We start from the raw sequence: 26,008 nt of genomic DNA, 5'->3' as shown, positions 1-26,008 counted from the left end.
TCATGGTACACATAGCATGCAATGTTTTTAAGCATTTATCACATTCTATTGCTTCCTCATTTTCTTTAACAGGCAATTTACATCTACAGGCCGGTACTCTGTTCGGTTTTCGCGTTGAAACTCCATACAAAACCAAAAAATGCGAAAAATTTGCGAAATTTTTTCCATTTGTGATACTTTGTTTTTTCGTGTTGAAAAACTGACGTTTATAGCACGGCGCCATTTGCAATGTGAATTAAGAAATAATTTATTTATTAAAAACTATTTGTGCGGGTTTATAAATCAAACACGGACCATATTTTTGTTCCGAAACTATACAAAGGATCAAAGGAATAGCAGATCAATTGTCCAAGGAAAAATAAAATGTTATTTTGTAAAAACAAGCAACAACCACCAACTTAATCCAATATCGCTCCCTGTAAAATAGCGCTCCAAGCTACCTAAAAAAACGCCGCTTTCTATGTGCGAAATAATGGTTTCCATAAAAATTTTTCGCAAGAATGAACATAGTACCGGCCTTACCACAAAAAATAGTTGGCGTTTTAACACTTCTACGCTTTGTTTGGGGCATTTTTCATATGTTTCAAACAGTTTTCGTTTTACTTAATGAACAGATGATATTTAAGCCGTTAAATGATTTGTATAGCCTGTATTTTGCAATAATTTAAAATGATTTGACGGAGCACTTGAAATGTGATGTTTATTCACGATGAGTTGCCAGATTATATTTCTATTAAAAGTTTCTGAAGTACCTCTTAGTTGGAGAAGAATATTTTACAAAATCTACCAAAACTTCAAGAATTCTACCAATCTACGTAAACAGTAAAAAATCTACCATTTTTGTTAAAATTCTATCAACTGTGGCAACCGTGGTTGGCTCCTGGGCACTGAGTTCTTGTAACTCCATAGTTTGTATAAGGAAGTTATTGGCTTTTATCACCCACCAAAATTCGTTATTTCCCCATATCTGTAACAATATGCATATCACTAACAATTAGGTGATAAATATGTCAGTCAGGCGGAAATGCATGAGGTTGAACTACATAAAGTTCGACTTTCTTCTGACTCTCTGCGAAATAATTTTCCTAAACTTTACATTTTCATATGTTTTCATGATTGAAAAATGTAAATTATAAAAACAAATATATTTTTAACAAAAATAAATATTTAATTGTGAATATTTAGTAGTTTTTTTTTATCCATTAACATTTGTGGAGTATACATATATTTTTGTTAAGTAAATACATATATATAATATGAATATATAAAACAAACATTAATATTTGAATAAAACAAAATCAAATACAAACAATATTCATTTTATTTCTCACTAATCAAGATATGCAGGATATGCATATTAGAAAATTAGTTTTGGAGAGATCAGTCATTGTGTTACTTTTTATTGTAACTCCATTCCATGTTGGATGTAACAGTCATTGCAATATTCTGAGCAATGACCTGGTTGGCAGCAGCAGCAGTTGGTCTGTAAAAGAAATAAAAATAAAATTTCCAATTATAAAGTTATGTTAATGGGAAGCGAAAATTAAAGGATCAATGTACTTACTGCTGCTGCTGATGATTGCATTTATTTTGGGAAACGATTTCATTGCTCTTAATGTTGTGTGGTGAATAACGATTATATAATCCCCAAATAGAGTTCATTAGCTTTTCATTGTATTTAACGGGACTGTATTCCATTACTATCAATAAAAAACAAAATAATAAAGGGTTGAGTAACTTCAGTTATACAATTAAATTTTCAAATGGAAATTTGAAGAAAAAAAAAGAATCTTGGACAATGATTCAGCAAGTAAAGGAGGTGAATATGACAATCAGCTGATATCTGGTGAAAAATACATCGTAATGTCAAATGCAAAACATAGGGTTGCCACATAGAAAAAAATCATAAATTTAAATTGTTAATTCGGTGAAGATTTATTACTTTAATCTTGATAAAATAAGAGAGGTAGTATCAAAATCTCTTTACAAATTTCGAGAGTTGCACTATAATGAAATTTTATACTAACAGCTAATTTCTCTTATCCGAAACGAATGCTTTCTTTCCAATAGGATGTCAAAAACATCTGAATTTATAAAGGAAAATCAGCTGTTTTCTTGGCATTTGAGTCGAGCAAAAGCGCCACAGCTATGATAGTGCACAAGATTTTGAACAATTATACTGAAATCGAGATTTCAGCCAAAATCCACTTTAAGTAGATTTCGGCCATAGTTTGAACTAAGTTTGTTTTCGTGGCAATTTTTTCTATTGATCTTGTGAGGCAACCCTAAAAGGAATTTGTGTTAGCAAATCAATGGACTTGGTTAGATTTATTTTCTTATTAATGAGAGTTTACAACAAATTTTTCTTTTGTTCGCAAACAATACTTTTTTAAAAGCCTTTAAAATCAGTTTTAAGACAATTGTTAAATTATATGTCATAAAGTCTGATGAATTTGCTCTAAACGAAAATACTTTGCAATAAGAAGAAATTTAGCTTGTCTAAAATTACGTCGCTGCGGAAAGTACTATTTTCGTTGTGTGTATATATTTAACGATTTTACTTACGTTTCTTATTGCCATTAAAAAATTTTGTTTCATTTTTATCACCGCCAGATTTGACACGTGATACAATAAGGTCACGATCCCTATACTGTTCACGCAATTTGCATGCCACAAATGCACCTTGAGGTAAAGCTGCCATTTTTGTACAGTCTAAAAATATAAAAGTAAAGTAAAAGATATATAAAAAATTAACATAAACTTGTGTAAATGTAAAAAAATCTTAGCACACATAACAGAATAATATGTTAAAATAACAAAAAAGTCTGCTGAAAAAGGAATGGCCCTCATAGTTACACAAAAAAAATATTTCTTTTAATCACGAAATTAATTAATCCAATTAATTTTTAATTGAAATGTCTTCAATGTCACAGAAATGATAAAATCAATCACCAAAGTCAAAAATTAATTGATCCAATTAAAATATTAATTGATACTACAAATTTTTATATCCTCCACCATAGGATGGGGATATATTAACTTTTTCATTCGGTTTGTAACACATCGAAATATTGCTCTAAGACCCCATAAAGTATACATATTCTGGGTCGTGGTGAAATTCTGAGTCGATCTAACCACGAATGTCCATCTGTTGAAATCACGCTAACTTCCGAACGAAGCAAGCTATCGACTTGAAACTTTGCATAAACAATTGCTATTGATGTAGGTCGGATGGTATTAGGTTAGGTTAGGTGGCAGCCCGATGTATCGGGCTCACTTAGACTATTCAGTCCATTGTGATACCACATTGATGAACTTCTCTCTTATCACTGAGTGCTGCCCGATTCCATGTTAAGCTCAATGACAAAGGACTTCCTTTTTATAGGCGAGTCCGAACGGCGTTCTACCTTAGGTTAGGTTAGGTTAGGTTAGGTGACAGCCCGATGTATCAGGCTCACTTAGACTATTCAGTCCATTGTGTTACCACATTGGTGGACTTCTCTCTTATCACTGAGTGCTGCCCGATTCCATGTTAAGCTCAATGACAAGGGACCTCCTTTTTATAGCCGAGTCCGAACGGCGTTCCAAATTGCACTGAAACCACTTAGATAAGCTTTGAAACCCACAGAAATGTCACCAGCATTACTGAGGTGGGATAATCCACCGTTGAAAAACTTTTTGGTGTTCGGTCGAAGCAGGAATCGAACCCACGACCTTGTGTATGCAAGGCGAGCATGCTAACCATTGCACCACGGTGGCGTTCCACCTTGCAGTGAAACCACTTAGATAAGCTTTGAAACCCTCAGAAATGTCACCAGCATTACTGAGGTGGGATAATCCACCGCTGGAAAACTTTTTTGGTGTTCGGTCGAAGCAGGAATCGAACCCACGACCTTGTGTATGCAAGGCGGGCATGCTAACCATTGCACCACGGTGGCTCCCTCGGATGGTATTGCAAATGGCTATATTGGATTGGATTGGTATAGGCCCCATATAAACCGACTAGAGATGTGCACGCGACACAAAATTGTCGTGAATCACTAAAAAAACACTAATTTCGTGACTCACGTGTGAGTCATAAGTCACTCTGATTGCAACGGCGTGAGTGTGTGTGTGTGAGCGTGATTAGCAAACCAAAAGTCGTGCGTAAGCGTGAGCTACGAAAATAATTTCTTCCTGAGTGTGCGTGAGTAACGAATTTCGGAAAAATACGCTCACGAAAAAATCCCGCCTACAGAAATAAAACGCTTACGAGATGAATTCATTTACAATTTTAGTGACACCTGGGATGTTAAAAGTTTAAAACGCTCTCGATTTTAATCATGCTCATGTTTTCTAACACGTCCCTATGGTAAATTAGTCATAAAATTATTCGTGAGTCACAATATTTTTCGTGAGTTACGGTATTTTTCGTGAGTCACGACATTTCGTACGTAAGTACAAATTTTCTTTTCGTGCGTGTGCGTGAGTCCTACCAAACAATATCGTGCGTGAGTAAGATTTTTCCGTCGTGAGTGTGTGTAAACTATTACTCACGCGCACCCTTAAAACCGACCCTCAGATTTGGCTTGCGGAGACTCTTAGAGAAGCAAATTTCATCCGATCCGATTGAAATTTGGTACGTGGTGTTAGTATATGGTCTGTAATCACCATGCAAAAATTGTTCCATAACAGTCCATAATTATATATAGCCCCCACCGATACCCCGACTTGACCTCCGGAGCCTCTTGGAGGAGCAAATTTCATCGGATTCAGTTGAATTTTAGTAAGTTATATTGTCTATAACAACCATGAAAAAATTGGTCGATATCGAACTATAACTATATATATGCCTCTTATAAACCGATCCCCAGATATGTCCTCGGGAGGCTCTTGGAAGACCAAATTTCTTGGAGGCGCAAATTCCATCCGATTCGTCTGAAATTTGGTACTTTGTGTTTGTATATGATCATGCTAACAACTATGCCAAAAGTGGTCCATATGGGTCAATAACAACAGTAAACCGATCCCCAGATTTTACTTCTTCCTGGATAAGCAAGTTTCATATGATCTTGCTAAAATTTGGCTTTTTTACCTAATATATACCCCGTATGGACTAACTTCCAATTTAGAAAACTATGTTAAGGAGTTTTAAGATTCCTTGCCATTGGCAAGTATTACCACAACCCAAGTAATTCGTTTGTGAATGACAGTCTTTAGTAGAAGTTTCTACGCAATCCATGGTGGAGGGCACATAAGATTCGGCCTGGCCGAACTTACGGCCGTATATATGTACTTGTTGTGATTGTTTTTTTTTTTTATTAAAAAATTTTAAATTTTTATTAATTGAATACGTTTTAAAACTCAATTAAAATTTTAATTAGAAAAATTTTCGTGATATTTTTGCTGTGTAACTGTCACACTTTTCATTTGAATGAGGAAAATTAAAAAAAAAATCTAAAAAAATTATTCGCCAATTATCACATGTTGTAAAAGACATTAACGTCCATACTTTTCTTGCAAAGAGTTTTTTTTTTACAGCGAAATGTTAATAGAAAATCCTGATCATATCCGCAATTTCGGCCATATATATTTTTAGCAACCACCTAATTTATTTATATATTTTATTCTATTGAATAAAATTCATTAGGATAATGGAAAATTAGATTACTTTGTAATATGTATTCGTAAATATTACAAAGTTTTTCAGTCTATAAGATTCGATCAGATACGCATTTTTGGCCATATATTTTTAGCAACCACTTTATTTATTTATATATTTATTCATATATGGAAGTTCGCATATCGAATGCGGATGTTCATGCTCCTGCTAAATCTGGAAGGATTTCATATAACATTCAAAATAAAAACAGAATTTCTGAATCATTTTCATAATTTTCATACATTTTCTTCACAATTTTGTTTTTTTTTTTTTTTCTTTCAATTTACAACAATCCCCTTACATTGATTTCAAAATAAAACCAAAGGTTAACATGTTTGACCTTTAAATACTGATAAGAGCTCAGAGATAGACAATGTGAGAAGCGTAGGTCAGAATTTTTATTTAATCTAAATAACGCGTCTTTATTTTCACAGACACGAAGATAAACGATGAAGGTTGAAATAAACGAACAGACGGCCAACGAACGAACGAATACCGAACATGGGAATGCATTTCGTTTCAAAAAACAAGTAAATTATCACAATTTCGTAGGAAAATTCGTAGACATCAAAACATTTGGGAATTCATGTTTACCTTGACAAATTTCTAGAATATTTTGAATCACTTGTTTTCTATAGAAAATCAATTCAGTTTTATTGATTTCTACGCAAGAGTCATTGAACTTCGATAACAACAGCCGAAGTTGCACAGTTGTTGGATTTTGAAAATGTTCTCTCAGATTTGCACTTTGTAAAGTCACCATTCAATACAGTTTCCTTTTTTTTGATTTTTTTTAATGTCAATCAAATTAATATCTTCTCATTTTATTGATCTCTTCCTGGGAGGATAAGTTTTATTCGTTTTTTTGTGTGAATCGTAATATCTTTTGCTCTTGTAAACGAATTTTCGATTTAATTCTTTTGGGAAGACGTTTTACGTTTATTTTTTCTTCGTTTTTTTTTTTCAATTGCTGAGCCAATTACACTACTGTACTACTTGAAGACCGGACTGTTGAAACGATTGTGAAATGTCGGCTTTGACTACAACGCCTATTTATACTTAAAACGATTTGAGGCTTTTGTTATTGTTTGCAATTCAACAACACAGAGACAGATAAGTTAGCGATTATTATGGACGTACATATATGCATATCAGCATAGATTGAGAACATCGCGTTTCAAAAAAAAAATATAATAATAAAATATAGTGGTGCTAGTAACTAATTGGTTTCATCTTTATTTGCGAATGTATTTACATTTCATGACGAAAGGATTCGCGAAAGTTATCGATTCCATGTTTCAGCACATTTTGCGAACACTATTAGTCGCGTCGATTATCGAATGAAATGGAGACTATTATAGATTAAGTAAGGTCAGGTTAAAGTGTCTGCGTTCTTTATAGACTGAGACAATCACCCCAATGTAATATCGCTCGAATCATCAAAATAATTTCAAATCGGATTAAAATTCCGTAATTTTGACAAAATTTTCTATAGAAATAAAATTTTGACAAAATTTTCCAAAAAATAAAATGTTGACAAAATTTTCTATAAAAATAAAATTTTGACAAAATTTTCTATAGAAATAAAATTTTAACAAAATTATCCTTAAAGTAAAATTTTGACAAAATTTTCCACAAAAATAAAATTTTGACAAAATTTTCTATAGAAATAAAATTTTGACAACATTTTCTATAGAAATAAAATTTTGACAAAATTTTCTATAGAAATAAAATTTTGACAAAATTTTCTATAGAAATAAAATTTTGACAAAATTTTCCAAAAAATAAAATGTTGACAAAATTTTCTATAAAAATAAATTTTTGACAAAATTTTCTATAGAAATAAAATTTTAACAAAATTATCCTTAAAGTAAAATTTTGACAAAATTTTCTACAAAAATAAAATTTTGACAACATTTTCTATAGAAATAAAATTTCGATAAAATGTTATTTATATAGAATGTTGACAAAATTTTCTATAGAAGTAAAATGTTGACAAAATTTTTTATAGAAATAAAATTTTGACAAAATTTTCTATAGAAATGAAATTTTGACAAAATTTTTTATAGATATAAAATTTTGACAAAATTTTCTATAGAAATAAAATTTTGACAAAATTTTCTATAAAAATGAAATTTTGACAAAATTTTCTATAGTAATAAAATTTTGACAAAATTTGACTATAGAAATAAAATTTTGACAAAATTTGACTATAGAACAAAATTTTGACAAAATTTTCTATAGAAATTAAATTTTGACAAAATTTTCTATAGAAATAAAATTTTGACAAAAGTTTCAATAGGAATAACATTTTACAAAATTTTTTATAGAAATAAAATTTTGACAAAATTGTCTATAGACATGAAATTTTGACAAAATTTTATATAGATATAAAATTTTGACAAAATTTTCTATAGAAATAAAATTTTGACAAAAATTTCTATAGATAAAAAATTTTAACAAAATTTTCTATCAAAATAGAATTTTAACAAAATTTTCTATAAAAATAAAATTTTGACAAAATTTGACTATAGAAATAAAATTTTGATAACATTTTCTATAGATATAAAAATTTAACAAAATCTTCTATCAAAATTTGACAAAATTTTACAATAGAAATAAAATTTTGAAAAAATGTTCTATAGAAATAAAATTTTGACAAAATGTTCTATAGAAATAAAATTTTGACAAAATTTTCTATAGAAATAAAATTTTGACAAAATTTTCTATAGAAATAAAATTTTGACAAAATTTTCTATAGAAATAAAATTTTGACAAAATTTTCTATAGAAATAAAATTTTGACAAAATTTTCTATAGAAATAAAATTTTGACAAAATTTTCTATAAAACTAAAATTTTGACAAAATTTGACTATAGAAATACAATTTTGAAAAAATTTTCTATAGAAATAAAATTTTAACAAAATTTTCTATAGAAATAAAATTTTAACAAAATTTTCTCTAAAGTAAAATTTTGGCAAAATTTTCTGCATAAATAAAATTTTGCCAAAATTTTCTATAAAAAAAAAATTTTGTCAAAATTTTTCTGTAGAAACAAAATTTTGACAAAATTTTCTATATAAACAAAATTTTGACAAAATTTTCTATAGAAACAAAATTTTAACAAAATTTTCTATAGAAACAAAATTTTGACTAAATTTTCTATAAAATTAAAATTTTGACAAAATTTTCTATAGAAATAAAATTTTGACAAAATTTTCTATAGAAATAAAATTTTGACAAAATTTTCTATAGAAATAAGATTTTGACAAAATTTTCTATAAAAATAAAATTTTGACAAAATTTTCTACAGAAATAAAATTTTGACAAAATCTTCTATAATAATAAAATTTTGACAAATTTTTCTATAATAATAAAATTTTGACAACGTCTTCTATAATAATAAAATTTTGACAAAACCTTGACAAGATATTCTATAAAAATAAAATTTTGACAAAATTTTCTATTGAAATGAAATTTTGACAAAAATTTCTATAGAAACAAAGTTTTGACAAAATTTGACTATAGAAATAAAATTTTGAAAAAATTTTCTATCGAAATAAAATTTTAACAATATTTTCTATAGAAATAAAATTTTAACAAAATTTTCTCTAAAGTAAAATTTTGACAAAATTTTCTACATAAATAAAATTTTGCCAATTTTCTATAAATAAAATTTGGTCAAAATTTTCTGTAGAAACAAAATTTTCTATATAAACAAAATTTTAACAAAATTTTCTATAGAAACAAAATTTTGACTAAATTTTCTATAAAATTAAAATTTTGGCAAATTTTTCTATAGAAATAAAATTTTGACAAAATTTTCTATAGAAATAAAATTTTGACAAATTTTCTACAGAAATAAAATTTTGACAAAATCTTCTATAATAATAAAATGTTGACAAATTTTTCTATAATAATAAAATTTTGACAACGTCTTCTATAATAATAAAATTTTGACAAAATTTTCAATAGAAATAAAACCTTGACAAGATATTCTATAAAAATAAAATTTTGACAAAATTTTCTATATAAATAAAATTTTGTAAAATTTTTCTATAGAAATAAAATTTTGACAAAATTTTCTATAAAATTAAATTTTGACGTAATTTTTTCCTGGTATTTGCAATTTTCTCAAAAGTTTGGTAGATTTTTTCCCCTCATGTGAAAACCGTATCTATAATAATTTCAACATCTAGGTGTTTAACAAGTTAAATCTGAGGCGCTATATCAAACCTATATAACACAACGAGGATGTGTCAAATTTCTGCATACGAGCGGTTAGATCAGGGTTACCGTTGTGCTACATAAGTTCCACATTTGCCACTTTTTTCAGGCGGTGATATTTCGTGTCACTCTTCTAATATGTCCCTAAAGTCATATTGTGCCATAATAGCTCCTTTTATACCGCATTTTTTTTTTTTTTGTAAACTGTGAATTCAAATCTGATTACGAATATGATTGATACATTCACAAATAGTAGAGTTTAAGCTTAGAATAGTTATTAGCCCTTTTCCCTTCTTACGGCCGTTATCTCAATGTCTTTTATTATTATTTATCGTTTCGATAAAACAGCAGATCCCATACAAAACTTTCGTCAAACAGAAAAAATAACTTTTTGTCTTTGATCATGAAATTAATTGATCGCATTAATTTTTTATTAAAATGTCTTCAATCACAGAAATGATAGTATCAATTAAAAAGTGTATTGAAAGTCAATTAAAAATTTAATTGATACTATTAATTTTTGTGATTGATTTTTGTTTCAATTAAAAAATATATTGAATCAATTAAATTTGAATATGTTTTAAAACTCAATTAAAACTTTAATTGGAAAAGTTTTCGTGAATTTTTTTTCTGTGTATTTTACAACATGTACAGTGAAGGAGCAAAACTAATGTGTTTTGAAATTTTTCTGAAGGTTGAGTTACATATCATGCGTTAATCCGTACGTTGATAGAAGGGTTTATATTTTTCAGTTTGAAGCACTCTAACAAAACTGTTGCTTCCAAAGAGAAAATTCAACTATTCAATCAATTGACGCATTAACGCATGGTATGTAACTCAAACTTGAGTCCTTGAAAGTAACCTAATGGGTTAAGACTACACCCAAAGAAAAAATACTTTCCTCAGGAACGAAATTTTAGACAAACGAAATTCTTATAAAGTATTTTCTTGTAGAGCAGATAAACCCGAATTTAGAATAAATGATTCAACAACAATTCAACAATTTTATTTGCTTTTAAAGAAACATTTTTAGCGGCAAAGGAGAACTTTGTCTTTGTTCGTTCCTCAGAAGAGAAAACTCTTTTTTCAGTGTACTTCGGGCTACATCGAATAGAATTTAGAGGCCTCAATGAGCATAAATGCCTGGCCAAAACTGACTCCTAACTGTACCATTTTGTGTCAACTATTTGTAGTTGATATATGACAACCCATACAAATGATTACTGAACGTTAACAGAACGTAAACGTATCGTAAAATGTAAATATCGTTTTCGTATCAGCTGATCAAAAAAAAATCATCAAGTGGAAGGAAACGAAAGAGGTGCGTACCGAGAAAATATATTCTATTAAAGAAAATACAATTGTGTTGTTTTCGGTTAAAATTCAAACAAATTCATTTTAAATTAAAAAAAATAACCTTTTCCGCCTCTTTTTGATAGCTTGTTCACAATTTTAGCGATCATATGGTACGTTTCATCCATTAGGGTAGTCCCTTCTTAGGGCCGGTTTCTCAATGTGTTGGTATTATTTATCGTGTCGATAAAACAGTTGATCCCATACAAAGATTACTAACTGGTGCTCTATCTTTTGGTTAAGCATTGATCGTAGGTTGAGAAACTTGAAGCATAACCAGGCCTTAAAACTTAATAAACACCGATGTTTGGATATTCAACACACCTACAAATATTAATATAAGGCTAGCATTTTGAATTAATTTTATTTTCAAATTTTCGAGGATAATAAGGAACCTACTTTAACAAATTATGTCCACTTTAATAGCAGAATTATTTTTCTGAAAGAATAAACTTATGATTAAATATAGTTCGCAATAAACAATTTTCGAATTGAATGATTGCAATTGTTCCATTTCCCCACTCAAATTGCGCTGTATAAATTTCAATCTGAATATAATTGAACAAAGGACTTATGACTTATGACAAGAAAGCATCGTCAACTATAGTAAAATGTACTTGTGGGTTTTGGGTAAACAACGTAAAATAATTTAATGTAAAGATTACAAGATTATTAACCTAGCATTAAAATGAAACCGCAAAAAATGCAGCGAGTTGGCCCCCCATTTGAGTGGGTTATCAGCATATATTCGAAATAAAAAGGCCAACATCATTAATAAAACTTGTTTACAAGAAGTTGCAATTTACACCATATTGCTGCTCACTGGCACGTACACCATCCACGGTTGCCACTCGAGCCAAAAATAATCTACTAAAATTTGGAGAATATTCTACAAAAACACTACCAAACAAATTATTTTACAAAATTTTATTTCTTTAGAAAATTTTGTAAAAATTTTATTTCTATTTTGTAAAATTTTGATTTCTAAAGAAAATTTTGTCAAAATTTTATTTCTTTAGAAAATTTTGTAAAAATTGTATTTCTTTAGAAAATTTTGTAAAAGATTTATTTCTATAGGAAATTTTGTCAAAACTTTATTTCTATAGGAAATTTTGTCAAAACTTTATTTCTATAGAAAATTTTGTCAAAACTTTATTTCTATAGAAAATTTTATCAAAATTGTATTTCTATAGAAAATTTTGTCAAAACTTTATTTCTATACGAAATTTTGTAAAAATTTTATTTCTATAGAAAATTTTTTCAAAATTTTATTTTTATAGAAAATTTTATCAAAATTTGATTTCTATAGAAAATTTGTCAAAATTTTATTTCTATAGAAACTTTTATCAAAATTTTACTTCTATAGATAATTTTGTCAAAATTTTATTTATATAGAAAATTTTGTCAAAATTTTATTTCTATAGAAACTTTTGTCAAAATTTTATTTCTTTAGAAAATTTTGTCAAAATTTTATTTCTATAGAAACTTTTGTCAAAATTTTATTTCTTTAGAAAATTAAGTCAAAATTTTATTTGTATAGAAAATTTTGTCAAAATTTTATTTCCATACAAAATTTTGTCAAAATTGTATTTCTATAGAAATTTCTGTAGAAAATGTTGTCAAAATTGTATTTCTATAGATAATTTTGCCAAAATTTTATTCCTATCGAAAATTTTGTCAAAATTTTATTTCTATCGAAAATTTTATTGCTATAGAAAATTTTGTCAAAATTTTGTTTCTATAGAAAATTTTTGCAAAGTGTTATTTCTATAGAAAATGTTGTCTAAATTATATTTTTATAAAAAATTTTTCAAAATTTTATTTCTATAGAAAATTTTGTCAATATTGTATTTCTATAGAAAATTTTGTCAAAATTTTATTTCTATAGAAAATTTTGTCAAAATTTCTTTTTTATAGAAAATTTTGTCAAAATTTTATTTCTATAGAAAATTTTGTCAAAAGTTTATTTTTATAGAAAATTTTCTCCATTTTTGGTAGAATTCTACCAACTGTGGCAACCGTGACACCATCCCCATTGTAATAGTACGAAGACGACAAGCAAATCGGACTATAAATCCAATTTCAGACCATGCTTGACATCCAGCGTAATTTTTCGTGTAAATATAGAATAAAATTATTCAGAGCTTATCATTGACAGTTGCACTCAATCAATCGATATGTATATGTCTACATACTTATACGAGAGTTGTTGCTAAGCCTTGCCTCGCCATGGTTATAAAAAAAAAAATATTTTCATATTTTTTATATACATATATCATCACAAATAAACTATGATGATGGCCAGCCGAGTTTATAATGAAGGGCATTTATAAGCGCCAGTTACAGTCATTCGTAAAAGGATCACAGTCTTTAACCGTTACTCTACGGGAAATTGGTGCAAATTGCCACTAACGGACCTATCACTGGCACCAATGTTCCAGTTTGTCGCATTTTTTAAATGTTTATTTCATTTTTAATTTCTATACTCCCTTGATATTAAAATCTTGGTGGATCTACACATTTAGTGAAATACAATTCTCAGAATAATCTATTGGTCCAAATATTTGAAAAGTTTTTCTTTTCTGGTGCGGTTCAGATGATCAAAATGATACGGGTGCCGAAGAGGTTGTACCATCCTGGTTCATGAGGACCTGCCTAGCGGTAGTCCTACTAAATTTCCCTTCCACTTCGGAACGAGATTTCAACTGACGGATTCCTAATTTTTTTTTTGGATCAGATATTTCGATGCATTACCAACAGAATGACAATGTTAGTATAGCCCTGTCCATGGTGGAGGGTATAAAAACTTCTGAATTTTTTTGGAATATACATATGTAAAATTATTATTTCCTTTTCGAAAAGTTGTATTTTTTATAAAGTGGCCAACTAAAAGTATGTTTCCGTTATATAACCCTCTAATGCCTCAATGTTTTTGTCAGCTGATTAAATATTCATTGTTAACGACACAAAAACAAGAAAACTAATCAAGAAAAATTTATACGGTAAAATTCAGTATATGCTGCGGCTCTTAAACAGATTCACCTAAGTTTTCTTTTTATTTTATTAATTTTTGTTGTCTTATGGTGTGTTTTAAAAAAAGCTTCCTTATTTAATGAAGCCCAACTAAATGCGGGATCGGATATAAGAGGGGTCAAGTTTCTTTACAACGGTTCGTGGGCGCCCAAAACTATGCTCTGTAAATATAACTGTTTGAATGTATGCGTTGCTTGTGCATTGATGGCTATAGCATGATATCTATAACTCCGAAATTGCATATTACTGAATAGGTTTTGGGTTCTAGAGACATCCTAGTGCTAAACTTAATTTTAAATTAAAAATAATTTTCTCAGTGTGATTATATAGCAGATTAGAAGACAGAATTTATGTCAGATAAGGAGTGAAAGGAAAATTTCCATGATTACGACAAAAACAAAATGATAATACCTAGATTGCAAACACACATGGATTGTGTGTTTGCTTATTAACATTGATTATATAGAAAAATAACTAAAATCAGATATATCTTTATACATACACTAAAATACTGAATGTAGTTCCACAGGGTCTGTTACAAAAGATGTTACCAAAAAACTTGCAAATTAAATTAGAATTTTAACATCAAATAAAAATGATTCTAATTTTGAACACATCGTGCGGTTCAAAATAAACTCTTTTTCAACTAAAAATTTTAAGGACTAATTCCCAATAGCGAATACTAACTAAATACAAAACTGGCTGAATTATTGACGAAATCTTTGAAAATCGTTGAAAGCGATTTGAGAATATACTGAATTTAAATACAGCTCAGCAACATTTTATTTTTTCAATACTACTTTATGCAACTATGTTCGTGGGCATGTAATCTAAAGGGTGATACGGTCAAACTTTGGTCAATATAAACTTGACGTATTTCTTTCAATTTTGCATTTAAAACACCTCATTTTGAAGGTGTATGTGTGTGTGTAGAATGTTGCTCCTATTTTGATTTTGGAATTCACTCTTCAGTTGTCAAAATGCCGTCCAAGCAAGAAGAGCAGCGTATCAAAATTTTGCTCGCGCATCGCGAAAATCCGAGCTACTCGCACGCAAAGCTGGCAAAATCGCTTAAAGTTGCCAAATCAACCGTTACAAATGTAATTAAAGTGTTTGTGGAACGTTTGTCGACAGCCAGGAAGTCTGGATCGGGAGGAAATCGAAAACCGGAAGCCGCTGAGACGACAAAGAGAGTTGCCGGTAGTTTCAAGCGAAACCCTAACCTCTCTCTCCAAGATGCCGCAAATAAGCTGGGTGTATCGTCTACAACCGTGCATCGAGCCAAAAAACGAGCCGGACTATCGTCTTACAAGAAGGTAGTGACTCCAAATCGCGATGATAAACAAAATACGACGGCCAAAGCGCGATTCCGGAGGCTGTACACGACGACGCTGACGAAGTTTGACTGCGTGGTAATGGACGACGAAACCTACGTCAAAGCCGACTACAAGCAGCTTCCGGGACAGGAGTTTTATACGGCAAAAGGAAGGGGAAAGGTAGCAGATATTTTCAAGCACATAAAACTGTCAAAGTTCGCAAAGAAATATCTGGTTTGGCAAGCCATCTGTACCTGTGGCTTGAAAAGCAGCATTTTCATAGCTTCCGGGACTGTCAACCAAGAAATTTACGTGAAAGAGTGTTTGAATAAACGTCTGCTGCCTTTCCTAAAGAAACACGGTTGTTCCGTACTGTTTTGGCCGGATTTGGCATCTTGCCATTACGGTAAAAAGGCCATGGAGTGGTACGCCGCCAACAACGTGCAGGTGGTTCCCAAGGACAAGAACCCTCCCAACACGCCAGAGCTCCGCCCAATTGAGAAATACTGGGCTATTGCCAAGCGGAACCTAAAGAAGACCAAAAAAACTGCTAAGGACGAGCAGCAGTTCAAGGCAAATTGGCTTTCTGCGGCGAAGAAGGTGGACAAGGTGGCTGTACAAAATCAGATGGCAGGTGTCAAGCGTGAGGCCCGGCAATTCGGATTTGTAAAAGCGAAAGCCTAACTGAATATTTTTCCTGAATTTTATACTAATTGAACTTGAAAAAGAAATTTAATTTGATTTTTTAAATAAACGATTTCACCGATTTACACGCGTTTTCCCTTGACCAAATTTTGACCGCATCACCCTTTACCTCAGAAATTATATATTGCCGATATTCAGGAATATTATACGAAATTCAACAAAAGTCAAAAACTTTGTTTCTTGTCGAGGAAAAATTTCTTTTTTAAAGAAATTGTTAAATTTTTTTTTAACAATTTCTTTTTATGCCCTGCGCCACACTGTGGAACAGGGTATTATAAGTTAGTACATACGTTTGCAACACCCAGAAGGAGACGAGATAGACACATTGTGTCTTTGACAATAATGCTCGGGGTGGGTCCCTGAGTCGATCTAGCCATGTCCGCAATGGTTAGCATGCCCGCCTTGCATACACAAGGTCGTGGGTTCGATTCCTGCTACGACCGAACGCCAAAAAGTTTTTCAGCGGTGGATTATCCCACCTCAGTAATGCTGGTGACATTTCTGAGGGTTTCAAAGCTTCTCCAAGTGGTTTCACTGGAATGTGGAACGCCGTTCGGACTCGGCTATAAAAAGGAGGTCCCTTGTCATTGAGCTTAACATGGAATCGGGCAGCACTCAGTGATAAGAGAGAAGTTCACCACTGTGGTATCACAATGGACTGAATAGTCTAAGTGAGCCTGATACATCGGGCAGCCACATAACCTAACCTAACCTTCGTTCTAAACCCTTATTTTATTTTTCCGTTATTCTGTTAAGTACTCCGAATACTATACGAATACTCAGTGTATCATCTCACACCTCTAATATGTTCATCACAAACCTATACATTTTTCGCGCTAATCGTGTCTTTGTTTTTTTCAAATAAAATTGATAACATTTCATTCAGACAGACATCACCCACAAGATTTGGAGATATCCCGGAACTAAACTGCAAATTGACAATCTATAACCAGTTTGAACCAGTAGCGAATAATGTTTCCAACATTCGTGAGTACTCAAAGACTGATGATCAATGTTTTCTTAAAACTGCCTCTGGACCAACATCAGTCGTCTTTTTCGTCACGTAGACATACTGATAACATACTGTACAATAGATTAGGATTATATTTTTTGGAAAAATGTTTTGTCAATAAAGATCCATCCACTCATACATGTGTTTAAATTATTCAAAAAATGGCAAAGGTCGCACCTGCTTAAAAATTTAAAAAAACAAATCAAGAACATAGCACGATTTGTTTGGATTCTTATCAATAGGTTTAGATTTTATGCACATTTGCCTTTTTTTAAAAAAATATATATTGGGCCTGTTTTCTTTGCGTACTGGTTAATATGTAATAATAAAATTGACACTATTGTACCTATTTAGCACTTTTTGTGGAGAATAAATTTGGTACCCTTTTCAAATCGCGGTCGAGTTCATAAACACAAATGTTAAAACCGTACTAGTAGATTGAGATCTATCAATGGTATATACCAGAGATAATTACGGTACACCGATGATCTATACACTAAAAAAAAAATACTAATTCAATCACGAAATTAATTGATCCAATTAAATTTTTAATTGAAATGTCTTCAATCACAGAAATTATAGTAACATTTAAAAAATTAATTGAAAGTCAATTAAAAAATTAATTGATACTCTTAATTTTTGTGATTGATTTTTGTTTCAATTAAAAAATTTGTTGAATCAATTAAATTTTCAATTGAATATTTTTTAAAACTCCATTAAGACTTTAAGGCCGGTACTCTGTTTGTTGGTGCGAAAAAAGTTCCCCTCAATCATTGTTTCGCGAAGAAAAATGATAGTGTTGACAATATATTTTGAAGGAAAAAAACAGCCATTTTGGAACTTTTTCGCGTTTATTTCATCGAAATGTATTGACAACATCGCAAAATGTCACGAAATGATTACATATACATAGGCAAATATAGTGGCTCGATTTACACACACACGCATACATAATAATTAAATTGAAAAAGAAGAAGCAGAAGTTATTTAACAAATAACTTTGGATTTAAAAAAATCTTATTTTACAATGCTGCATTTTATTTTTTGGAACATGGCAATTAATTCTTGTGATTCCATTCATTGCTACCCCGGTACTATACATGTTGGTCGAAGTGCTAATGCTTGTTTTGCAACATCAATTGCTGTGCTCCTTTTGTTAAAATTTTGTTTTGTGTTTATTATCCCGATGCCCAGTACAAATGAACATATAAATTCACAAAAATCAGTTTAATAAATAAATTATTTCTTAATTCACATTGCAAATGGCGCCATGTTATGCAAGTACTGACAGATCGATTTACGTCAGTTTTTCAACTGAAAAAAAAAATATCGCAAATGGAAAAAATTTCGCTAGTTTTTCGCATTTTTTGGTTTTGTGTCGAGTTTTAACGCGAAAACAGAACAGAGTACCGGCCTTTAATTGGAAAAATGTTCGTGGAATTTTTTTCTGTGTATATTTACTAGTATTTAAGTTTAAAAATATACTTTTCGATTCAGAATCAGGAGCTAACTCGGTCTTGAATGTCTGCCGTTACATTTATTTTCTGTTTTCAAGATACCGTTAAGACTTAGTTTCCAACTATTCAAATTAGAATTTAGATTTCGTGGAGAAGGTTCTCTTTCAAAAGCAAATATATATAGGTCCCATCAATTTCAACAGGTTTGTACTAATGATGGTGATATTTCTAAGAAATTCACAATATCTGAAAATGTCCTTCTATGAATTGCTAATTGAAATAACCATTTTTTTAGCTTAAGTCAACTTTATTGACATCTCTATAAAATCTGTTTTCTTATCTGATACTACGGATCTCATAGGAACGTATATAAGCACGTGGAAAATGTACAAGGCTTGCACTCTGTACTAATCGTATTCTTCAAAATACGTAACGTTATTTAGTCGGTTTCAATGTCATTTACATACATACAAACTATTTTTAATTATGTGATCGAACATTTATTCTATACATTTTCCTTTATACTATGTCTATACAGTTTTTTAAACTTTTCATTATATTTTGTATGAAATGACACATTGTGTATGAAAAGATCAGTTTCGAATATGAAACACTGTATTATAATACGTTCACTTCATGCTTTTTGTATGGAAAGGCGATTTGCAAATCGCGAAAAAGCGAGGTTTTGAGCATAGTGTGAACGTAGTATTAGTACTAAATTCTCTTTACAAACCTAATGTGTTCAAATGCTAAAAAATCTATGTTATCACGCTAAAATAACCAATTTTTTCAAATAATTAATTGAGGTCTGTATTTTTAATTTATTTTTATTCAATATTTCGTCTTTTCATTGAAAGACTTGATCGGGAAATTTTTTGAAAACAACAAAAATATTACACCCACTGTTGAGTAGAACCTAACGACTCGGAATCTGTTGTCATCAATAATTTATAATTGGAAAAATTGTTACATCGAACATTCCCCATCAAGTTATAATTATATTTACCAAACAAAAATTATAATTTTATTCTGTTTTTACAGTTTTATTTTCGATTTTAAGGCCGGTATTAAGATCGCATTATAGTGCTAAAACAGTTGTTTTTCATTGTTAATTTTCTTTAATAATTAATTTTAAAGGAAATAAACCTTTTCAATTGTTGTTTTGACCACCAAGTTATAATAAAATGTCCAAAAAAGTTATGACTTTATTATGCTTTTACAGATTTATTTTCGATTTTAGCGGCTAAACTCGAGCTTTATCGATTATGCCTTCGGACTTAAGTTATAGTGTGCACAATATATGGGATATTTTCGACACGAGCACTGTCGTCCCGAATAACTGATAGTCTGTAAAGCGCAAAGTGTCGAACATATCCCATATATTGTGCAAATTATAAGTTATGTCCGAAGGCATAATCGATACTGCTGCATGTTTATGGGATCGATAACATATTTACCGATTATTTAGTCATCGCCGACAAGTCGTATCGATCTGACACACTGTAAGATTCTTTACAAACACCGGCATTCTGTCCGGAATAACTGATAGTCTATAAAGCGCATTACTACTTTATTTTTTTTTTACACTTGGCAATACCGTTGTTTATTAACAACAAAACATATGCCGCTAATTCCATAGACATTATAATACATAGATGATCCACTATTCTCTTTAAAAAAAATGTGTCAGTTCCAAAAATTAATTTTCTGACATTTCGTTTTGATTTTTTCGTAAAGAGTCGGTCCCAAACATTAATTTTCGTGCATTTGCTTTTGTGTGCTCTTCTTTTTCTCGTTTATTCTTAATCTTCGGAACTACCAAACATAGCTTGACACCCATGGCTCATCTATAGGTATTATAATGTCTATGGTTTTTTCTTAATATTCGGAACTGTCAAACATAGTTTGACACCCATGGCTCATCTATATGTATTATAATGTCTTATGGAAGAGGGTAATAAGAAAACAAGCGAATTGGTAAACGCCGTAAGAGCACAAAATAGAACGCAAATAATAATAATTAATTAAAATAATCTGAATTATCGACGACGACGAAAATGAGTTCCTATTCACATGCCGATCCGATAGCGTTGAGTTTTAACGAGACGTGCTTAAGGACATCTGATGTACAATTATTGTGTGGACCATATTGGTTAAATGATCAAATTATATCCTTCTACTATGAATATCTAGAGCGTGTGAAATATAAAAACAATCCAGATTTACTTTTCGTTCCCCCGGAAGTAACACAATGCATGAAGTTCTCCGATGATGGGGAATTGGAAACTTTATTGAATCAATTGGAAGCCCCAAAAAAGCCCTTCATATTCTTTGTGGTTAATGACAATGAGACAACTCAGGCTGGCGGTACACATTGGTCATTGCTGGTGTTTTCAAGGCCGGAAAAGACATTCTTTCACTTCGATTCATGGGGCAATAACAATTCGAATTGTTCACAGCAATTTGTGCAAAGAATAAAGGATGCATTGAATTGCCGAAACTGTCACATGAAACCAATACGGTGTTTGCAACAGGCTAATGGTTATGACTGTGGAATACATGTCATCTGCATGACAGATAACATTGCGGACTATGTGAATCGTTATGAATGCGTGGAGGGAGTGGGCCCCTTACATCAGGACACGATATCTGCCAAGAGATCCGACTTATTGAAATTGATACAGTCGCTGGGCGGCAAAATCTAATGGTCTTCGTGATTTTTTTATTTAAATATTTGTGTATCTGTATTTCTTAATATCGATTTTTTATTTCATTTTGTATTTTTAGATAGTATGTAGGTTTCCTTAGTTGTGTATGCACGTTTTTCCGTTCCTTTCAAGATATTGCTCTTCTTTTCAATAATCAGCGCTACGAGCCATAAGATAATTATCTAAAGACTATGTAAGTCTTGAGTATTGAATATTTATTTATTTTTAACAAAAAAAAAAAGAAAAGCTTATTAAACATTAATGAATTTCCCGCATTTTATTTGCTGTTTTCGAAAAACATATAATTGATATTTTTGTTTTGTTATGCCCGAATCGAATGCCAGACGAATCTTTGGTGGTTCTGTTATTTTCTTTAAATTTAGAATTAAATTTGAATTTCACAAGTGCATATTTCTCAAAATAATGACCTCAGCCGATCTTCCACAAAATCTTCGTAGAATTTTTCATTTTGTATGAACTATAGGACAAATGTGATTATAACAAGTTAATTTCAAAATCTGAATTTTATATAGGCTTAATTATTTCCGTTAGATTTTTAGAAACAAGAAAAATTTATATACACATCCGGACAATGGATGCAGGAAATTTACCAAAATTTCGAAAATACTAAATGAAATATGAAAACTCCCAAATCGGAAGAAAAGGAAAATAAAGCAATTTTCGTTTATAAAAATTATAATACCCTGATCCACAGTGTGGAGCAGGGTATAAATATTGGCTACTGAAATAATGTTTTTTATAACATATCGCGCTAATATTCACTTAAACAATTTTTATGTAAGCCCGATTTTTTTTAACTAAGTTCATTTATATAAAAAGGGTTATAAAACGAAACGAAGATAAGTACGAGCAGAGGAATATCACTTGATTTCCATCAATGGGAAATATTTTTTAATTTCTTTTTGTCGTTTTTTGAATTTAATCAAGCCACCATTGCATTTAATAATGAAATGCAAGAAAATTGTTTGATTTTATTTATAAAAGTTTAAACTTAATTTGGAACTCGAAATATACATAAATATATATACGAGAATAACTATTTACATTTATACATTACACATACATATACTACAACAACTGTAAAATTATCTACCTTAAAGATTCATTTTAAATGAAATAAAAATATTAAATTTTCACAAAAAAAATATATGATTACATCTCTTGAAACTACACATAACCAAGAAAAGATCTGAATTCTGATCCAATAAATAGATAACCGAATAAATCCTTAAGCCCTCAGCTCCAAAATGTCGTGCCCATCCATGAAAAATATTTGCAATTTGGGCAAAAATCCCCAATACTGACCCAACTAATGACACCCAACCGACTTCTTTTGAAAAAGAGCCAACATGGAATTGTTAAGGTAGAATTACATACCATGCGTTCAATGCTTACAATGCGTCCGATGATTGAAGAGTTGAAATTTCTCTTTGAAATCGAAAGCTCGAATAGTCTGCCGCAAACAGAAAAAAAATCAACCCTTCCATTAACGCACGGATTAACGCATGGTGTGTAATTCAACCTTTAGAAGGAAAACGAAATAAAAAGTCATAGGAACACGAGAGTACATTCAATTCTATTTTTTTTTTTTAATTTTAGACACTTTCGTTTTGTATATAAATGTTTTCGGTATTTATCAGTTAAATCTATATTGGGAATCCATCCTTTTAATTCGTTATACACAAATGAACTATAAAGATTTACTAAATTTTTATTTCCATTCAAAATAGTTCAGAATAGTACACCCAATTTTGATCCAACGTTACAACTTTGCTTTACATTTTTTCGTCACATTTTTTGATTAGGTCTTCAATTTAATCACTTTAATTGGGGGAAAAAAATAAAAAGTAGTATGCAAGGCGGGCATGCTACTTGGGTAGGTCGGTCCCAGAGATTTTGACAAAACTACCCAAAGAAATAAAATTTGAACAACATTTTCTACAAAAATAAAATTTTGGCCAAATTTTCTATAGAAATAAAATTTGTACAGAAATAAACTTTACAAAAAATTTTATAAAGATACAAAATTATGCAAAAATTGTATATAATAATAATACAATTTTGCGATAACTTTCTATAAAAATAAAATTTTGACATAATTTTCTAAAGAAATGAAATTTTGACAAAATTTCCTAAAGAAATAAAATTTTGACAAAATTTTCTATAGAAATAAAATTTGGACAAAATTTCCTATAGAAATGAAATTTTGACAAAATTTTCTATGGAAATAAAATTTTGACAAAATTTTCTATGGAAATAAAGTTTTGACAAAATTTTCTATAGAAATAAAATTTGCCTAAAATTTTCTATAGAAATGAAATTTTGACAAAATTTTCTATAGAAATAAAATTTGTACAGAAATAAACTTTACAAAAAAATTTATAAAGATACAAAATTATGCAAAAATTGTATATAATAATAATAAAATTTTGCGATAACTTTCTATAAAAATAAAATTTTGAAATAATTTTCTAAAGAAATGAAATTTTGACAAAATTTCCTAAAGAAATAAAATTTTGACAAAATTTTCTATAGAAATAAAATTTGGACAAAATTTCCTATAGAAATGAAATTTTGACAAAATTTTCTATGGAAATAAAATTTTGTCAAAATTTTCTATGGAAATAAAATTTTGACAAAATTTTCTATAGAAATAAAATTTGCATAAAATTTTCTATAGAAATGAAATTTTGACAAAATTTTCTATAGAAATGAAATTTTGACACAATTTTCTATAGAAATGAAATTTTGACACAATTTTCTATAGAAATGAAATTTTGACACAATTTTCTATAGAAATGAAATTTTCACAAAATTTCCTAAAGAAATTCAATTTTTACAAAATTTTCTATAGAAATGAAATTTTCACAAAATTTCATACAGAAATGAAATTTTCGCAAAATTTTCTGTAGAAATATAATTTTGAGAAAATTTTCTATAGAAATATAATTTTGAGAAAATTTTCTATAGAAATAAAATTTTGACAAAATTTTCTATAGAAATAAAATTTTGACAAAATTTTCTATAGAAATAAAATGTTGACAAAATTTTCGATAGAAATATAATTTTGAGAAAATTTTCTATAGAAATAAAATTTTGACAAAATTTTCTTTAAAAATAAAATTTTGAGAAAATTTTCTATAGAAATAAAATTTTGACACAATTTTCTATAGAAATAAAATTTGTACAAAATTTTTTATAGAAATAAAATTTGTACAAAATTTTTTATAGAAATAAAATTTTGGAAAAATTTTCTATAGAAATGAAATTTTGACACAATTTTCTATTGAAATGAAATTTTGTCACAATTTTCTATAGAAATGAAATTTTCACAAAATTTCCTAAAGAAATTCAATTTTTACAAAATTTGCTATAGAAATGAAATTTTCACAAAATATCCTACAAAAATCAAATTTTCACAAAATTTCCTAAAGAAATGAAATTTTCACAAAGTTTTCTATAGAAATAAAATTTGGACAAAATTTTATATGGAAATAAAATTTTGACAAAATTTTCTATAGAAATAAAAAGTTGACAGAATTTTCAATGGAAATAAAATTTGGACAAAATTTTCTATAGAAATACGAATTTTGGTCCAATTGTGGAAAAATGTTGGTCCAAAATAAAAATTCAACGCTGGTCGGACCCTTATTTTCGACTCTCTTATGCTTACTGAGATGGTAAAAATTTTGTATTTGCAAAATAAAATAATTTACGAAAACCACAAAGGAAATTAGTGTTTTGAGTTGAATCTACGAAGTTTTCAAAAATTAATCTTTGGAAGTGACACATATTTTTTTCTTTTTGTTTTTTGCTGGGAGAAACGGAACTAATATAAAAGCATTGTCTGTTACATTGTCCGATTCTACATTTAACTCAGTGAGTAATTTGCACCCCATGACCTTTAGAATATGGATATTTGCTCACTAACCTCAGAACAATATGACCTTTATAGTTCTATAAAAATTTACGGTGAGGTAACAGATTTGATTTCTGGACTATCCCAAACGGTTACAAAAAATATATTACCCTTTTACATCCACAGTATACATATTCATGCCTGTTCTGAGTCTCACCGCACTTCTCCAAAAGTTAGTTGTTCTGGCTCACACGTGAGAAATCTTTTAGTAATTTCTGATCGAAAAATGTAAACAACTGATTTTTCTGCAGTACATTTTATTTGCAGACAGGAACCATAAAAATAAACATATTTTGCAGGAAAATTAAGGCAGAATGTGGAAAAAAGAAACAAACAACCCCTAAAAATATACACCAGTCAGAAGAATTGTTTGTACAAATTTTAGATAGTTTTATAAAATCTTATTTCCGTGGCATATTCAACAGATTTTGCTCAATAAAATGTGCAAAATATATTTAAAACGCATTAAAATTTCAAAATCTGTTAATTATTTGTTCGAAAATCTTCTAACTTTGCATACGATAGCTGTACACTTGACCCCCACACAGAAAAAATGTTCGTGTACATTTTTCTGGTCTGTGACGTTGTAAAGTGTAGTCCAGAACACCTCTTAGGT

The 26,008-nt window shown here is 29.6% G+C and overlaps 2 protein-coding genes across 2 annotated transcripts; one reads left to right on the top strand and one right to left on the bottom strand.

The window, feature by feature from the left end:
- Positions 1-1,145: 1,145 nt before the first annotated feature.
- On the bottom strand, positions 1,146-6,674 carry LOC142238753 (uncharacterized). The gene is made up of 4 exons (XM_075310477.1): positions 6,236-6,674; positions 2,566-2,712; positions 1,565-1,700; positions 1,146-1,483 (listed from the first exon to the last, which is right to left on the bottom strand). Exons 1-4 carry the CDS (start codon positions 6,402-6,404, stop codon positions 1,393-1,395), a joined length of 543 nt encoding a protein of 180 aa, XP_075166592.1. The 5' UTR covers positions 6,405-6,674; the 3' UTR covers positions 1,146-1,392.
- A 14,003-nt stretch (positions 6,675-20,677) lies between these two features.
- Den1 (SUMO peptidase family member deneddylase 1) lies at positions 20,678-21,718 on the top strand. The gene has a single exon (XM_075310775.1). The coding sequence runs from the start codon at positions 20,802-20,804 to the stop codon at positions 21,447-21,449; it is 648 nt and encodes a 215-aa protein (XP_075166890.1). The 5' UTR covers positions 20,678-20,801; the 3' UTR covers positions 21,450-21,718.
- Positions 21,719-26,008: the final 4,290 nt, after the last annotated feature.

The sequence above is a fragment of the Haematobia irritans genome, chromosome 5 (genome assembly GCF_050003625.1).
Source record: "Haematobia irritans isolate KBUSLIRL chromosome 5, ASM5000362v1, whole genome shotgun sequence".
In the NCBI taxonomy this organism is placed as follows: Eukaryota; Metazoa; Arthropoda; class Insecta; order Diptera; family Muscidae; genus Haematobia; species Haematobia irritans.
The sequence above is the reverse complement of the archived record's forward strand: the minus strand, read 5'-3'. Positions and strand labels throughout refer to the sequence as shown.